General features: G+C 39.0%; 1 protein-coding gene across 3 annotated transcripts in view; it reads right to left on the minus strand.

Moving 5' to 3' along the window:
- The window catches only part of GTF2E2 (general transcription factor IIE subunit 2), an 83687-nt gene that overhangs the window by 36995 nt on the left and 26829 nt on the right, over window positions 1–19863 (minus strand). For all 3 annotated transcript variants that reach the window (XM_025394874.1, XM_025394875.1, XM_025394876.1), the window contains exons 4-5: window positions 3001–3108; window positions 707–889 (exon numbers count right to left, since the gene is read on the minus strand). In XM_025394874.1, the coding sequence (XP_025250659.1) occupies window positions 707–889; window positions 3001–3108 (291 nt within the window). The remainder of the gene's footprint in view (window positions 1–706; window positions 890–3000; window positions 3109–19863) is intronic.

Genomic DNA, 19863 nt, shown 5'->3' on the forward strand with positions numbered 1-19863 from the left:
AGTGAACTTGACAATGGATTAACAGAACAGGAAAAAAAAAAACTGAAATAAATAAAGAGAGCCTCAAGGACTTGTGGTACAAAACCAGAAGATGTGACATGTATAATTCCATTACCAAGAAGCAGAGGAGAGAAAAGGCCAAGTTTTCTTCTAATAGCAAATGAATGAACCTGCTTGATAAGTTAACATTAATCCTTGGCAACTGTGACAAATGAAAACAAGCAGCTTTCCCCAGTGAGTTTCAAATTTAAACTGGAAATGTAATCTGTACCAGTAGGACTTTCATAGGTAGCCCCTTTAGGACTTCAAAATAGCCAGGTTATTAACCAATACTTTTGTGTTTTAATGCCTCTAGTTCCTCAGGTAAGGAACATCTACTACTATTATAGAAGACACTCTTATTTACAAACACTGCTTACAAGAGAAACTCTACTGCCTTTGAGGAAAATTTTCCAGAAATATCCTGAACAATCAAACAATCATATGGCAACAGCAACAGGAACCCGTCAAAGTTACACAGAGATGGCTGCTCCCTTTCCTGCTTGGTGACACAAGACAAATTTCAAACCTTCAAGTGGCTCACTGTAACCCCATGTGTATATAATGGAAGCTTTAAAAACAATTGTAAAATGTTTGATATTTTTAAAACCAAGAAGTCATTATTCATTCAAATTATATTAAGACACAGAAAGAAGAGAGAGATTACCTTGACAGCTTTCTGGGAATTGGGCAGTGCTTCTTCAATGTCTTCTAAAAGAATCCCTCCTAATCCTCGCTGGTCATGCTGATCTAAGAGCCTAAGTAGGGCCTTCTTATCTCTCACGTTGTACTTGGGCTTGAAAGCATACTTTCCATCTATTACTTCAATTTTGGGATTGTTGACTAAAGCCTGTAACAGTGACACAATTGGAGTATATTAACAAATGGAAACATAAATACGTTCCTTTTTTTTTTTTTTTTTTTTTAAACGAGTCTTGCTCTGTTGCCCAGGCTGGAATGCAGTGGCGTGATCTCAGCTCACTGCAACCTCCACCTTCTGGGTTCAAGCGATTCTCCTGCCTTAGCCTCCCTCTCCTGCCTCCCTCCCTCTCAGCACCTGGGACTACAGGCACGTACCACCACACCCAGCTAATTTTTGTATTTTTAGTAGAGACAGGGTTTCAACATGTTGGCCAGGCTGGTCTTGAACTTCTGACCTCAGGTGATCCACCTGCCTCGGCCTCCCAAAGTTCTGGGATTATAGGCATGAGCCACTGCGCCCAGCCCATATATACATTCTTAATTCTACTAATTATTTTAAAATACAACACTAGCCAATACAGTGGCAAATTAAAAGTACTTTATGAACACAAACTGGCAGGCCTAAAATCCTGGACATCCAGGATTCCAGAAGAGTAGATCAGCATGGTGTTCACTTTTTATAAAAGAAACTGTGTTTTATTTACATAAATTCTTTGAAGAGAAATAAACTATTTTATCACAACTACTTTGAAAAAAGCTGAATCCATATTCTTCTAGAAGTCAAAATGGGTAGGAATCAATAAAACACCTAGTGAACTGAGTAGTGCCCACTCTGCCTGCAAAGTATAGCTTATCACATATTGGCATTACAAAGTGAGAGACATTACCCGTACTAGTCAATGGTCTTCCCCATCTGCTATCAACTGGCACTGGCAGCTGTGTAACGAACTGAAAAGGACCAGACTAGTGCATACAAGAACTTTACCTATGTCAGCTTGAGAATGAAACTGAGTAGGAATGCAGGAATTACTGAATATAATTATGTTTCTAGTCAGTTCTGTTGTACAGCTAGTATCAGAAGGAAAGCTCTTCAAAAAGAGCAACCCTATATATTTTCTTCTGCAGCTGCCAGCCTGACCCTGAAAGGAGAGAGAGAAGAAACACAGGAAGAAGAAAAAAGGGAGAATAGAATAGTAAAATGATCAAAGTCATTGTTAACTATATGTTGGTAGTCTATGAACTCTCAAGGTTAGCTAAACCAGCAAATTTAAATGTGGATTACCATTGTTTGTATATCACTAATACAATGAGCTACAATTATGCTAATTAATGGTCATGCTACATTATAAAAGTCAAGACCTATATTTTGCGTGGTAAAAAAATAAATGAATTATATGTCAGGAATTTTACATTTGGTTTCTAGAATCTCTCTCTGGTCCTAGAAAGTAGTCTTCTTAGTTTTCACTTCGTATTTAAATTCAAAAGCAGTGAACATCTGAATTTTTAAATGCTATTTATTTCCAAATTAGCATGGTCACTGACTGTGCTGGGGTTTCTTCAAATGGTGTGTGTTCATACACAGCATTCACGACTTTTTTCCACATCAAGCCATAATAGCAGTAATTGTGCAACAAAATATCTTCCTATTCTTGCAGTATCTTATGCTTTAAATTTTCTAAAACAAAAACAATTCAATTTACAAGCATACAAATTATAAATCTGGCAATACAAAATAAGCATTAATTAATCTGTAAAAACATAAGTGGAACTGGTACAATGACTTCTTTACAACTTTTACACAGAAGTCTTACCTTTAACATTTTGAAATAGATACATAAAATTAAGTGAAAACCAACAAATCAATCTTACAAATGTGTACATTCAAAAAACAAAGACCCTACAACATTTCTTTTAAGAAAAAGTAAAAAGCATTATCAGATTTCACCATATTAAAAAATTCTAGGCAAGGCGCGGTGGCTCACGCCTATAACCCCAGCACTCTGGGAAGTCAAGGTGGGCCAATCACTTGAGGTCAGGAGTTCAACATCAGCCTGGCCAACATGGTGAAACCCCATCTCTACTGAAAACACAAAAATTAGCCTGGCATTGTGGCGCATGCCTGCAATCCCAACTACTCGGTAGGCCGAGTCAGTAGTGAGCTGAGATCACACCACTGCACTCCAGCCTGAGCAAGACTGCCTAAAAAAAAAAAAATTCTAGTTACAGGAAATCTCTCTTGATAATCAACTAAATTCTTACCTCAGTCATTAGCCATTGTTTCTGCTTGAGTCCAATATCTAAATGTTGTGTTTCATCCAAAATTTCATCTAAGGTTAGAGGATGCGTATCTCCTCGCTGATGCCGTGTCTATCAAGTGAAGAAACTGTTATTAGAAGACAGTTTTAAAATGCTAGATGCATTAAATCATAGTTACATGTACATAAATCTTCAGGAATGAAAAACATGTATTATTCCAGGTAGTATAATTATAGTGACGAAGAGCCACAGACTATGAAATCAGAACGGAGTTGAAACTCATTGCTCTATAAAATAAAAAGATAAACTGACAAAAAATATATGCAACTCATATCACCAAGAGCTAATTCTTCCTAACATTTCAAGAGCTTCAAAAACCTAACAAATAGGCCAGGCATGGTGGCTCACGGCTGTAATCCCAGCACTTTGTGGGGCTGAGGCAGGTGGGATCACTTCACGTCAGGCATTCGAGACCAGCCTGACCAACATGGTGAAACCCCATGTCTACTAAAAATAAAAAAATCAGCCGTGCATGGTGGTGCATGCTTGTAATCCCAGTTACTTGGGAGGCTGAGACAGGAGAATCACTTGAACCTCGGAGGAGGAGGCTGCAGAGAGCTGAGATCATGCCACTGCACTCTAGCCTGGGAGACAGAGCAAGATCTCAAAAAAAAAAAAAAAAAAAAAAAAAACTAACAGAAAATGACCCAAAGACAGAAACGTACAGATTACAAAAATGACCTTAAACACAGGAAAAGATACTCAACTTTCACCAAACAATCCTATTTCTAGAAACTTATCCTACAGAAATACCAGTACCACATAGAAAAATGACTTATGGGCCGGGCGCAGTGGCTCACGCCTGTAATCCCAGCACTTTGGGAGTCCAAGGCAGGCGGATCACGATGTCATGAGATCAAGACCGTCCTGGCTAACACGGTGAAACCCCATCTCTACTAAAAATATAAAAAATTAGCCAGGCATGGTGGTGGGTGCCTGTAGTCCCAGCTACTTGGGAAGCTGAGGCAGGAGAATGGCGTGAACTCGGGAGGTGGAGCTTGCAGTGAGCTGAGATCACGCCACTGCACTCCAGCCCGGGTGACAGAGCAAGACTCCAACTCAAATTTAAAAAAAAAAAGAAAAAGAAAAGAAAAGAAAAGTGACTTATGGTCACTGAAGCATTGTTTATAAAAAGAAAATACTAGAAATAACCCAAGTGTCCATAATCAGAAGATAGATTAACCACAGCACATCCATTCCACTATACTGATGTTCACAAAGTAAATGTAAAATTTCTCTATGTGCTAATTTGAAAAGATGTCCAGGACAAAGTAATAAGTTAAAACACGTATGTATCATGCCTATCCAATGAACACACACACACACACACACACGTAGATACCAAAAGCTAGAGCAGATGCAAAGGAACAGGAAGAGTATGCAAAATGGCACAGCCACTGTGGAAGACAGTTCAGCAGTTTCTTACAACACTAAATACACTCTTACCATTTGATGAATCTAGCAATCATGATCCTTGGTATTTACCCAAATGAGCCAAAAAATTATGTACATACAAAAATCCATTAAGGATGCTTATTACAGCTTTATCCATAATTGCCAAAAGCTGGAAGCAACCAAGATGTCCTTCAGTAGCTGAGTGGGTAAATAAACCGTGGTATATCCAGACAATGGAATACTATCCAGAGCTAAAACGAAATGAGCTATCAAGCTATGAAAAAAATATGGAGAAACCTTAAATACGTATTACTAAGGGAAAGAAGCCAATCTGAAAAGGCTACATACTGTATGGCTCCAACTACTGACATTCTGGAAAAGACAAAAACCACGGAGACAATAAAAAGTTTAGTGGCTGCAGGCCAGATGCAGTGGCTCACACCTGTAATCCAGCACTTTGGGAGGCCGAGGCGGGAGGATCACAAGGTCAGGAGATTGAGACCATCCTGGCCAACATGGTGAAACCTCATCTCTACTAAAATACAAAAAATTAGCTGGACATGGTGGCACGTGCCTGTAGTCTCAGCTACTCAGGAGACTGAGGCAGGGGAACCACTTAAACCCGGGAGGCGGAGGTTGCAGTGAGCCAAGATCAAGCCACTGCATTCCAGCCTGGCAACAGAGCAAGACTCTGTCTCAAAAATAAATAAATAAATAAAAATTTAAAAATTAAAAAAAGTTTAGTGGCTGCCAAGGGTTGCAGGGGAGAGAAGGATGAACAAGCAGAGCCCTGAGAACTATAGTGGTGGACATAGGCCATTACACATTTGTCCAAACCCACAGAAAGAACACCACTAAGAGTGAATGAACTCATGTAAACTATGAACTTAGAGTGGTCATTTGTCAACGTAGGTTCATCAACTGTCACAAATGTACTCTTCTGGTGCAGGATGCTGATAGTGGAGGAAGCCATGGGGGGCGGGGGGATGGGAGGGGAATGGATGAGAATTCTGTATTTTCCACTCAATTTTGCTGTGAACCTAAAACTCCTCTAAAAAATAAAGTATTTTTAAATAAGAAAAAAATATGTATGTTAAAAAACATACACACTATGAAACCTTGTATACAGGGAAGGGCAGAAATAAGTATACATTTGAACTTTGTTTCTGCATAAAGAACCACTGAAAAAGTCACAAGAAACAAAAGAGGTTACCTGTAGGAAGCACAAGAGGGGAGAAAATGAGTGGCAAGACAGGTGAGAACAAGACTCCTTCATTATACCTTATTATACTTTACTTCTTGTACAAAAAGATATGTCATTTATCCAAAACAAAAATAACTCTTCAAAAGAAAAAAAAAAAAAACACCCAGGCTCCAAGTTCCCTCACATTGAACAGGTTACTGAACCTCATTGGGCTTCAGGCAGGCCCTGGAACACTAAATAACCACTTCTCCAAACTAGAAGGTACAGACAGCAGATAGCGACATAAGCCTAACACACCACACAAAAGAACCATTCATTGAGCATTTGCTGTTAATTCATTCACTTATTCATTCAAATATTTAGTGGTAACTATTATGTGCTGAGAGTACTGCAATGAGACATACAATAAAATGCAAACTACTTCTGCCTTTAAGAGCTCCCAATAGAGGGGAGAAGCTAAACATACAAGCTACAAAGTTAGATATGGTCAGGCATAGTGGCTCACACCTGAATCGCAGCAAATTGGAAGGTTCAAGTTGGCAGGTTGCTTGAACCCAGGAAATTGAGACCAGCCTGGACAACATGGCGAAACTCCAACTCTACCAAAAAATATGCATATACACAAAAATTAATCAGGTGTGGTAGCACGCGCCTATATCCCAGTTACTTGGGAGGCTGAGGTGGAATGACTGCTTGAGCCCAGGAGGCAGATGCTGCAAGTGAGCTGTGGTCATACCACTGCATTCCAGCCTGGGTGACAGAGCCAGATCTTGTCTCAAAAAAAAAAAAAGCTAAGTATACAACTATCTGTCAGGAAAACATCCTCAATCAGAAGAAATGAAAGAGAAAACTGGACAGACCTTGAATGATGACATGATAACTAGAATACAGGGAAACGCCAGGCAGCTACAGTACAGCACAGTGGTCTCCTACATGAGGTGTACACACCCCAGGGGCACAAAAGTGGGTACCTCAGGATGATTCTTAAGAACGCTTATTAAAATTGTTTTTAATTTCCATTTAAATGTTATGCTTTACTTAGGCTGGGCGCAGTGGCTCACGCCTGTAATCCCAGCACTTTGGGAGGCCAAGGCGGGTGGATCATGAGGTCAGGAATTCAAGACCAGCCTGACCAACATAGTGAAACCCATCTCTACTAAAAATACAAAAAATTAGCCGCACAAGGTGGCACACACCTGTAATCCCAGCTACTCAGGAGGCTGAGGCAGGAGAATCACTTAAACCGAGAAGGCAGAGGTTGCGGTGAGCCGAGACTGCGCTACTGCACTCCAGCCTGGGCAACAGAGCAACACTCTGTCTTGGGGGAGAAAAAAAAAGTTATGCTTTACTAATAGTGAATATATGGACTGACAAGAGCGGCTCCTTCACTTCATGTCAGGGCATCCACATTTCCAATTGTGATGTGCATGGAGGAATCCTGAGGCAGGCCTGGGACATGACAAAGGGCCCAGCAGGCGTGGCCTCACTCATTCCTTCACTTTCAGGATTCCGCAACACAGTGAGACTGGCCTGCTATCAGATGGATTGTGGCGAATTTTTTTTTTAAAGACCTTTCAAAGGTAGACATTTTACAATGGTTTCACAAAGCTGTAAGAAATGAATTACAAATTTCTCCTTACAAAAAGGCAAAATGTTTCAAATCTGCTCAATATTCTACGATTATAGCAGCTATTTATAGTTTGCTAACAATTATTTTAAAAATAATTAAAATAAGCCATCTGTTCCTTCAAAGTAAAGCCGGCATTTAATGATGTGTAAAAGTAACTGCTTTTTGAAATAAATTCATGCCATGGAAAGAGCATTTTGAAAAAGACCGGGAAGTATTTCCATCATTATGTGATTTCTGAGTTTAAAAGGTATAAGAATAAAAACTGTCATATCTGCACATCTTAAAAATTTGATAAACTATTTTCTAAACTTACTATTTTCTTTGAGATGGAGTCTCGCCCTGTCGCCAGGCTGGAGTGCAGTGGCGCGATCTTGGGTCACTGCAACCTCCACCTCCCAGGTTCAAGTGATCCTCCTGCCTCAGCCTCCAAGTAGCTGAGACTATGGCGCATGCCACCACACCAGGCTAATTCTTGTATTTTTAGTAGAGACAAGGTTTCACCATGTTGTCCAGGATGGTCTCAATCTCCTGACCTCATGATCCACCTGCCTCAGCCTCCCAAAGTGCTGGGATTACAGGCGTGAGCCACTGTGCCCAGTCTACTTCGATAGTTTTATAGTACTTTGAGTGCTGTTTTGTAATTTTTAAAAAAGTCTTCCAGACAAAACCTTTCTGAGTTTAAAATCAAAATTATAATCCGGCCGGGCGCGGTGGCTCAAGCCTGTAATCCCAGCACTTTGGGAGGCCGAGACAGGCGGATTACGAGGTCAGGAGATCGAGACCATCCTGGCTAACACGGTGAAACCCTGTCTCTACTAAAAACTACAAAAAAGTAGCCGGGCGAGGTGGTGGGCGCCTGTAGTCCCAGCTACTCGGGAGGCTGAGACAGGAGAATGGCGTGAACCCGGGAGGCGGAGCTTGCAGTGAGCTGAGATCCGGCCACCGCACTCCAGCCCAGGCAACAGAGTGAGGCTCCGTCTCAAAAAAAAAAAAAAAAAAAAAAAAATTATAATCCATTTTGATATATTTTGCATAAACTGACTTTTTTTTTTGAGACGGAGTTTTGCTCTTGTTGCCCAGGCCGGAGTACAATGGCACGATCTTGGCTCACGGCAACCTTCATCTCCCTGGTTCAAGCGATTCTCCTGCCTCAGTCTCCTGAGTAGCTGGGACTATAGGCGCGCACCACCACGCCTGGCTAATTTTTGTATTTTTAGTAGAGACGGGGTTTCACCATGTTGGTAAGGCTGGTCTCAAACTCCTGACCTCGTGATCTGCCCACCTCAGCCTCCCATAGTGCTGAGATTACAGGCATGAGCTGCTGCGCCCGGCCAAACTGACTTTTTTTTTTTTATTTTGAGACAGAGTCTCGGCTCACTACAAGCTCTGCCTCCCGGGTTTACGCCATTCTCCTGCCTCAGCCTCCCGAGTAGCTGGGACTACAGGCGCCCACCACCTCACCCGGCTAGCTTTTGTATTTTTTAGTAGAGACGGGGTTTCACCGTGTTAGCCAGGATGGTCTCGATCTCCTGACCTCGTGATACGCCCGTCTCGGCCTCCCAAAGTGCTGGGATTACAGGCTTGAGCCACCGACATATTTTTTTTAAATGGGAGTTTACTAGCCAAATTGTCGGGATTAAAAAAATCAGTGTCATAATTTTCTAACAATGATTTATAACCCCCAAATGAATAATGCATACCCTCCCTCCAAAAACATACACATCCAAATCAATCTGTGGCTGTGTTACCTTGCATGACAAAAGGGACTTCATTGGCATGATTAAACCAAGGATCCTTAAATAGGAGACATTATTGCAGATTTCCAGGTGTCCCTTAAAAGGGAAAGAGGGAGGCACGAGAGTCCAAGTGAATAGCAAGAGATGTGACAACAGGAGAGGTTGGAGGAAGGACTATGAGTCAGGGAATGCAGGTGGCCTCTAGAAACTGACAGAGGGAAGGGATGCTCCCCTTGAAGCCTCCAGAAGGAACCAAACCTGCCTATACTCTGACTTTAGCCCAATGAGTCTGCCTTTTGGACCTCTGACTTCCAAAACTGGAAGAGAACCAATTTGTGTTGTTTTAAGCCACTAAATTTGTGGTAATTTACAGCAGCAATAGGAAACTTTTATATATATATACACGCACACATATAACATATATTCACAAACATATACATACACACATTCATTCCTTTGAGATCTCTAAATCTTTGTAAGGGTCTTTATTGCTAAGACATCAATTAAAACCAAGGTTCCAAACAAATTAAACTTAAAATGAGACCTTCATCGCTTTGTAAGAAAAGGCTAAATGAAGATGCTTGACACAGCACTCATTCAATCATACTGCTTTCAGTCAGGAAAAGAGCTTCTTATACTGTTTTAAAAAATTATTTTAAAATAGTATATTTTACTTTTTATCTCTTTTTCATTTCTTATTTCTGTGTAAGCTTATAACATATACAATGTATTGGTATGGTAATACACTAGTATATGTACAAAGAGTTAGCTAAGAAAATTTTAATAGAGTTAGCCAAGCTGGGCACAGTGGCTCACATCTGTAATCCCAGCACTTGGGGAGGCTGAGGCGGGTGGATCACTTGAGATCAGTAGCTCAAGACCAGCCTGGCCAACATGATGAAACCTCAACTCCACTAAGAACATAAAAATTAGCCAGGCGTGGTGGCACACACCTGTAAACCCAGCTACTCAAGAGGCTGAGGCAGAAGAATCACTTGAGCTCCGCAGGCAGAGGTTCCAGTGAGCCGAGATTGCACTACTGCACTCCAGCCTGGGAAAGAGTGATATTACGTCTCAAAAAAAAAAAAAAAAAAAAGAGGTAGCTAAGAAAAGATGGAGGAGAGCAGTGCAGTAGACTTTTGGATATATGGAGCTGGAAGCACATAGCCTAAACTAGAAGGAATAATGGAGGTTAGTGTAGTTTTACTTGTCTAAGGACAGCCAGTATGAGCCTTTCAAAATATTATTCCATATTCTCTATTATCATAGATCTAAATTTGATCTATGTTCCTTTGTTTCCTTTACATTTTTTCCCCCATTACAATCAAACACAAAAGTACCAAAAGGCCAACCTAACCTGAAAATATAAGCCAAGAAGACTACCGCTCAAGAAAAATAAAAAAAATTACTAGCCTTGTATTACTGTTTTTAAATTAAAAATAAATGGAATTATTGGAATCAGAACAAAATCAATGACAGAAGTAATAATCAATGTATGAAAGCCTAACCATCTTCACTGAGCTTTGTAAACAGAAAAGCCAAAAATGCAGCTATCAAGTTGCCAAGGGGAAGCTACTGGATCAAAATGAGTGATGCGCAACAAAAGATCAAGAGAAACTGCAAATCCCTTCCTCACAGATCAGGAATTAAAAAGAAAAATGAAACAGTGCTTATAGAGAGTGCATAAATAATGCCCTACAACTAAAGACTTGATTTCGTTTTCAGCAAAGAAAACATCTTTGTTAAATTTCTTCCTAATTAGTGGATGAGTTTTGGTGTGCTGCCTTTCGTATTTTATTTCACTTTCTTATTTTTTTATTGTAAATTTGTAGAAATTGATTTTTGTAGATTGATCTTTATTTGGTAACCTTATTGAATTTACCTATTAATTCCAGTAGTTCCCAGATTCTTCTAGCTTTTCTACATACTTAATCACGTCATCTATGGTTTTACTTCTTCCTTTCCAATTTTTATGTTACTACTTCCTTAAACTTCCAGTACAATACAGAACAAAAGTTCTAACAATTGGTATCCTTGTCTTTTTTGACCTAAAGAAAACACATTTGCTATTTCATCGTTAAGTTTGATGTTAAATCTAGGTTTTTGTAGTTACCCTCCTACCACTGGGTTTCTCAACCAGCATTCCACAAAACCCTAGGGTTTCACAAGAAATTGTGATTTTAAAAAATAAACGTTTTTTTAACTTCTTACACCATGTGATGCTAGTGCTCACAGTAACAGGCAACTACTGAACAGCCAAACTAATGGTTTCATAAGGAATCTTTTAGCACCATGTGGTAGTGTGCAACGAGGGCTATGTTCACTTTGCTGAGGGCACTATCTGTTTTTGTTTGTTTGTTTCTTAAGGGACAGGGTCTCACTCTGTTGTCCAGGTAGGAGTACAGTGGCACGATCTCGGCTCACTGCAACCTCCACCTTTCGGGTTCAAACGATTCCTGTGCCTCAGCCTCCCAAGCAGCTGGGACTACAGGCATGCACCACCACACCCAGGTAATTTTTGTATTTTTAGTAGAGACGCGGTTTCGCCATGTTGGCCAGACTGGTCTCAAACTCCTGACCTCAAGTCATCCACCCGCCTCGGCCTCCCAAAGTGCTGGGATTACAGGCGTGAGTCACCGTGCCCAGCCTGCCACTATCCGTTTTTGATGCAACAGGGGCAGTTAGGCCACTGATAATTGGTAAGCTCTATATGGCACAAACAAAAGCACAGTAGGCTGACAATGTCAGCAGCTCCCTTCCCAAATTACATCCTCCCACCTTCCCTCACACAGTGCCACTGACTTACAGGACCAAACAAGCTCTACTGGTATAACAGAAAATCTAAAGAAAACATTCATTCTAAACAAGGAATGTTTACACACCAAGATTCAACTGCCTCTTACCACTCTGAAATGTTGCAAAACATGGATTATGTAGCAATAAAAGTAAAATGTAGCCAGGCGTGGTGGCTCACGCCTGTAATCCCACCACTTTCGGAGGCCAAGGTGGGCAGATCACAAGGTCAAGAGATCGAGACCATCCTGGCCAACATGATGAAACCCTGTCTCTACTAAAAATACAAAATTTAGCCGTGCGTGGTGGCACACACCTGTAGTCCCAGCTACTCGGGAGGCTGAAGCAGGAGAATCGCTTGAACCCGAGAGGCGGAGGTTGCAGTGAGCCGAGATCACGCCACTGCACTCCATTCCTGATGACAGAGTGAAACTCTGTCTCAAAAAAGAAAAAAAAAAGTAAAATATATTGTGAAGTTTTCATATTTTTCTCAACTTTCTCAGTTACTATTCCCTTTAGTTTTATACCATATTAGCATCTATGTCTTATACACATGTCTGACAGTCCAGTGTGATGATTTCTGAAGATACAATTTATGAGAGAAGAGAATTCCAAACCTAGGCCCAGGAACAATTCTAATAAGGCAAGTAATAAAGAACTATAATCTTCTGGGCCATTTTACTGCACCAGCACAGCAAGAAATAGAGAACAGTCCACCACACTTCAGTGAAAACTACTTATCAATGAACTTCCTAGGTTAGTAATCCAAAGTGTCCTATTCCAATGTGCAGCATCTGTGGCAAACAATTTATGACTCCAGCAAAACTGAAAAATCACTGAAACAGAAATCATAGCTACTGGACAAGTCAGGTACTTATTGGAATCTCAGAGTAAAGCTCTTCATTTTTTTGTTTTTGTTTTTAAATCACATTCAGTGAAAAGGCTCATAAAGCATGTTATTAGTAGCAGAATTTATTGTCCAAAAAGGGGGTATAGGGGGTAGAATCACACCACTGATGGGAACCTAATCATGTCAGCATGTTAAATGACAGTTAGTAAAATGCACAGCATGAGAAACTGAAAAGGTTCCACTCTCAAACAGTATGATAAGTTGACAAATTGATGACATGTCACATGATGCTAAGAGGTTTGTTTAATAAACTGAGAAACAGCTTGTTTATCCGGGCTGACAAACCAACAGATTTCACGATATACGTCTTGTAAATTTTTTTAAACAATGCTGAATTTCAAGATTAATTTTTGTGCTGCAAAAAAACTACCATAAACAAAGGGCATGACATATTCAATGTGGTGTCTTCATATCTAGAAACAAGAAGTCCATCTTAGAGAAACTGCGTTGGCATCTGCAGTGATGTTCCCCATTAATGGCTGGCTCACGGCAAGGTTTTACCTCTCTTGTTTAAAAAAAAAAAAAAAATCATGACATTGCTTTTTTCAGAGCAGTACTAGCATCAAAAATCCTTGGAAATGAAATTTAAGATGTCTTGAATGGGCCAGGTGCAGTGGCGCACACCTATAATCCCAGCACTTTGGGAGACCAACACAGGAGGACTGCTTGAGGCCAGGAGTTTAAGACCAGCCTGGCAACATAGTAAGACCCCATCACTATTAAAAAAAAATCTTGAATGATGTTTAAAAATGATTTGCTTTATTAAACACAGACCAGTATACTTGAGCACCTAAATCTCCTGCTACATACAGAAATCCAGTGGCTCAGCATAGGAGGTATTCTCAACAGAACGCTGAAGCTGAAAGTCGAATTACAGAAGTACTTTCAAGAAAATTGTAGGCCATCCTTTACTGAGTGCTCTGAAGATGAAGAGTGACTGCAGGAGCTAGCCTCTTAGCAGACTTTTAAAAATAATATGAACCAGTTGAACAAGTTTTAAAAAAATGTTTTGACTTCAAGTGACAAGACATTTGGATTTCAAAGGAAAACTGAATCTCTGGAAAAACCATGTGGCAAAGGAAACCTTGTAATGCTGTTTGGGCTTGAAAGTGAAGAAGGACACCAGCAACTCTGAAGCATTCTCGAAAACCACCTGGAAGAACTAAAACACAAAATTAAACAATACTTTCCCCCTCTTTCAACACAAATGTGAACCTGGGTAAAGGTTCCTGTCTTATTTCAAGCTTCTGCCCAACTGAGAACGAATAAGTTGCCTACTTTGATCAGGTGAAAACAGAAATCAAGCAGAAAATTTAAAAAAAGAAAAAAACTGAGGTTTCCTCTGCCTAAAGTACTGACTTGCATAAGAGTGGAGATCCTTTCTGGGGAGTAGGGAGCAACCACACACACAAACAGCGGGCTAATAAGTTGGGCAAAATAAATGCAAAGACAAAAATATTCTCCTGTCAAAAGGGCACTGACAATTATTATTAACTTATCATATCCACAACTTACTGATTAGCTTAATATATGTGAACTGGAGGTATAGCAATTCTTTGCCTGGGTTCTCTGAGACCTGAAAATTATCTTAAGGGTTCCTCCAGAGTAAGAAGATTGAGAGAGGCTGCTCTATTGCATTGAGGAACTTTGCCTCTACTAATTTGCTACAAGTTTTTATCATAAATTGGTATTAAATTTTACCAGAGGCCAGACACAGTGACTCACGCCTGTAATCCCAGCACTTTGGGAGGCCGACGCGGGCAGATCATGAGGTCAGGAGATCAAGACCATCCTGGCCAACACAGTGAAACCCCATCTGTACTGAAAATACGAAAAATTAGCCGGGTGTGGTGGCACATGCCTGTAATCCCAGTTACTTGGGAGGCTGAGGCAGTAGAATCGCTTGAACCTGGGAGGCAGAGGTTGTGGTGAGCCAAGGTAGCGCCACTGCACTCCAGCCTGGGCGACAGAGTGAGACTCCAACTCAAAAAAGAAAACCCAAAAAAAAAGAAAAAAAACTTTACCAGCAACTTTTTCTACAACCACTAAGGTCATGACTTTTCTTTATTCTGTTAATATAAATTATACTAATTAATTTTCAAATATTAACCACTCATACATTCCTAAACTTTACTCCATCGCAATGTATTATCAGATCTATGGACATATATATTCATATCTTATATTTGAACAGATTAAATTTGTTCACATCTTTTTAAAAATTTTTACACCTGTATTTAGTAGAGATACTGTCATATAATTTAAATACTTTATTTAAAACTGGAAATAGATCCATATTCTTGACCCAACCCTATTTCATTTAATGTCTATGGACTCCAGAGTTTCTCAATTCAAAAATAACTGTCAGAAGTAATTCAGACAGAAGTTAGGCCAGTGGTTCTCAAACTTCAGCATGTATCACAAGCACTTGAAGGGCTTTTTAAAAAAAAAGACTGTTGCTCATTTAGGAGGCCAAAGAAGGCGGATCACGAGGTCAGGAGATCAAGACCATCCTGGCTAACACAGTGAAACCCAGTCTCTACTAACAAAATACAAAAAAATTAGCCACGCATGGTGACAGGTGCCTGTAGTCCCAGCTCCTCAGAAGGCTGAGGCAGGAGAATGGCATGAACCCAGGAGGCGGAGCTTGCAGTGAGCCAAGATCGCACCACTGCAACTCCGGCCTGGGCAACAGAGCGAGACTCCGTGTCAAAAAAAAAAAAAAAAAAAAAAAAGAAAAGACTGTTGAGCTATACTCACAGAGTTTCAAATTCAATGGTCTGAAAGGGGCCCAAGAATTTGCATTTCTAAAAAGTTCCCAGGTGATGCTGATACTGGTTGGAGAATGACACTGGAGAAACACTAAGCTAGAATAAGCCAAATTAACCCAGATTTTTCAACATAGTGTTTTACATAACAGACATAAGGAATAATGCTGAAATCAAGAGAAAAATCATTTTATCAAAAATAAAGTATACCCTTAATTTGTCATCTGAGAATTAAAGTGCTGTCTCATACGAAGAGGCATCCTAAGGGGATTTTCGAGATAACTTTGAGTGCTTTTAAAACTTATACCTTTAAGCAATAAAATTTGTTTTACATCACCTATTTCTGTAAAAATCCTCCTAAAATAAACCATAAAGTTCTTCTTTCATCTTAACCAGGTCACTGAACATAATTTAATCTTTTTTTGATGTCTCAGTTACTGTTCCAACGTAAATTACTGAGCTATGGTATCACAGTAACCATCTCAGGAGCTGGTGAGATGAGGGGGGCAGTTTGTCCCCCCGCTGCATGTTCTTAGTATTATGACCCTGAAGTTCCTGTATCCGCCTTTCATCTTTCTATTTAGCACTTTGTCCAAAGTTATCACTATCTGCTGGAAACCTCACTGTACCTATGTAATGCCTCCCATGGAACTTTTTCCACATAGCTTCTAAATCATTCTCATTCAGCAATTACACAGTTTCCCTATTAAATAAATAAACTATAAGGAGCATTTCTGTTGTCTTTCTTTTGCTTTCTTTCTAAAGGTACACAAGAGACAGTGGGAGACTTTCCAAGAATCTGTTTACAGATACCTTCCACATGTACGTCTTCCCTTTCAAAATAAGCCCTTCTCCTCTTTACCTTCCAGCTCCCCCCGCCACAAAAAAAGTACAAATCTTACCTCCATTCAGAATTTATGATACACAGCCTCAAGGAATAATAAACTCTAGGGACCCAAACAGATAAGCCAAAAAAACGGTTTCAGGGAAGCATTCAAGAATAACTGAGGTGCCATAAACTATCCATTACTGGGCTTCTTGTCTTTTCCAGTCACATATTTTTCAAAGAGTTTAAAATATTTTGGCCCCTGCTGGAACATTCTAACATATCATAATCTGTGAGCAGTTGTTTAAAGTTTCCTTTAACAACCATTCCCCCGACAGTCCCACCTCCACTCAGTATTGTCCAAGAACACATTGCTGTTAGGGAGGGAGTACGATAAAAGCAACACAAAGAGAACACTGGTTAAAAAAAAAATAGATAAAAAGAAATATTTTTTCAAGAATTCTTATTTTTTATGAGCGACAAGGTCTTGATGTGTCACCCAGGCTGGAGTACCGTGGTGCGACCTTGGCTCACTGCAATTTCCACCTCCCAGACTCATGTGATTCTCAGCCTCTCAAGTAGCTGGGATCACAGGCATGTACCAACACACCTGGCTAATTGTTTTTTGTATTTTTTAGTAGAGACGGGGTTTTACCATGTTGGCCAGGCTGGTCTCAAACTCCTGGCCTCAAGTGATCCACCTGCCTCAGCCTCCCAAAGTGCTGACAATACAGGTGTGAGCCACTGTGCTGGGCCGAGAGTTTAAATATAAGTAATTCTCAAAACTCATTCCTTGAATATTTATTAGCTTAAAGAAAAAGCATATTTAGAGAGCTGGAACAATATCAATTAGGGAGGCTGATTCCTTTAAATACAACAGAAATACTTTCTGGGACTGCCAAGTCATTCAAATTGTGCTATATAAAAGTCACAGATAAAAACTATATAGAAATTACTTTAGATTGAGTGTGCATTACTCAATACGATAGTTAAAATCTATGTTGTCAGATCATATCATTAAAGTTTTATTCTAATTAGTCAATTCTATAGTTTTTCAACAGTTTAATATTTCTACCTCCTACTGACAAAAAGATATGCTGTCAAACTGAGTAGTTTTAAGCAGTAGGTATCTCTTTCATTAATTACCCAAATAAAAATGTAAAGTTATTTCTGATTCATTCCCTTTTATTTATACCTAATAGCTGAAATCAGAGATCAGAAGATGCAGGAACACACATTTAAAAGGGAGTAACAGGCCAGGTCTAGTGGCTCACGCCTGTAATCCCAGCACTTTAGGAGGCTGAGACAGGCGGATCACTTGAGGGATCCCCTGAGCCCAGGAGTTGAAGACCAACCTGGGCAACACTGTGAGACCCTGTCTCTACAAAAAAAAAAATACAAAAACTAGCCAGGCATGGTGGCATGTGCCTGTAGTCCCAGTTACTTGGGAGGTTAAGGTGGGAGGATCACTTGAGGCTAGCAGATCGAGGCTGCAGTGAGCCAGGATGGTGCCAATGCACTCTAGCCTAGGTGACAGAGTAAGACCCTGTCTCAAAAATAAATAAATAAATAACACAACTTTTCTCATATCCCTTGCTTCATATTTTAACTTATTTAATTTTTAATCTAATGTGACAAGCAGCACAGAAATGTTTAATTATAAAAATTGACAAATTACTGTAATTCTTTTTGAGCCACATAATTTTCATCTCAAATACCTTAGTAGTATCTTTCAGTATACATTCTATAATTTATTCCTCAGTGGTTTTCATATTATCCAAAATATCTGGTAATCTGTGTATTTGAAATTTAAAACAGAGGAAAATTTTATGATTCAAAGCAAGTTTGTTATGGTTAGTTGGTTTGACAATGGAGACTGGCTTTGTTAACAAGGACATATTTTCTAAAAACTGAACAAGCTAAACCTTCATCCTAAAGGTTTTCACAAAAATACATTTTAAACACATAATTGTAATAAAAAAATTAGCAAAGCTATATTAAAATTAATAGTATTTCTATTTTCTCAACTGCTTCTGAATATATCAGATTTTTAAAGAAAGTACCTATGAAGAGAGGGAGGGGAACTGATATAAGACATTTGGTAAGCCTTGTGAAAGCCTTTTTGATATGCTTCCTAGAAACTAAGAAAATAAATGGTTAAGCACTAGGTAACAAATCCTTTGGCAAGTTGGGTAGTTTCCATTCTTTTGCTTTCAATAAAACTGAAGAAGAACCTAACAGAAGTATTAACTGATGGATGCTTGATGATAAAATCACTAGTGATTTTTGACATATAACTTGGAAGATTTTGATACCACAAAATTTCCATTAGAATTAACTTATATATTTGAACATTTATGTCTAAGCACTTAAAATCTACAAAATCTCAAAACAGGAAGAGATTTGCCAAACACAAGAACTAATGGAGGAAGAGAGGAGACAGTTGCATTCATTTCATTCAAGAATAAATTTCTGATACAAAGTGAATTTAATCAAAATTTTAATCTATGTATGTTATTCTAATCAACTGTGCACCAATAATAATTGGAAAAGTAATTCAAACTGTAAGTTATTTTTAACACTTAGAGCTTTATGGTCATAGGAAAAACATTTTAAATTTCAATTTATTTACATATTATTGTGGCAGAAAAGTTTGATAGATGATCAATAAATGATTTTAAAGATAAAAATACATAACATTTGGATAAAATTCAAAGGGATAACAGATGGGACATAAATATTCAAAGAAAAAATAATTAAAATTCCCAATCACTAAGGGAGTTTGTTTTTATACTTTTAAATAATGACATTTAGATTCTATTAGATAAATTTAAAAGTGATGCATTTTATTGAAATACTACAATATGCCAGAAATTCCATATTTCTGGTCATCATTTAAATTTTTGCTTGAATAGTGCCACTATTTAAACTTCGCTAATATAGCGTAGTTATCATCTCAAATATGTACAAAGGGGTACACAGTTTTTCAAATTGTAGGGAACACGTGCAAAAATTCTGAAGTTCACTTTCTAAGACAGACGAAGTTATAAGTAAGCCACATAGGGAAGTGAAGACCATATTAACAGAGTAACAAAAACATGGAACTTAAATGTCAGTCTCCCTCAACAGAGTGACAGCCCTGAGGGTGTGCATTCTTTTCTGGGTATTCCCACCATTAGTGCCCTAAATAGCAAATAGATTTTCATAACTGCTTACCATGTGGGGGAATAAATGGATGAAATGAATGAATGGTGAATACTTAAGTGTCAAAATATAGTATTTAATAATGGGGAGTTATAAACTAACATATTTATACTATAACTCAAATACAAGCCACAGAATTTAGACTCAGCTAGACACCAAGTCTATTAAATTACAAAAGAAAAGCCTTAGCACAGTTAAAAATCTGATATATATTTTAACCAACAGATGGATGAAATTAAAATAACAAATATAGTACTGTCTGACTTTTTCAAGAGATGCAACTAGTAACTAATTGTGACTAAGAGTTTGGCAGAAGAAGGGAGCAAATTTGAAATTACAT

Source organism: Theropithecus gelada, chromosome 8, assembly GCF_003255815.1.
Source record: "Theropithecus gelada isolate Dixy chromosome 8, Tgel_1.0, whole genome shotgun sequence".
Taxonomy (NCBI): domain Eukaryota; kingdom Metazoa; phylum Chordata; class Mammalia; order Primates; family Cercopithecidae; genus Theropithecus; species Theropithecus gelada.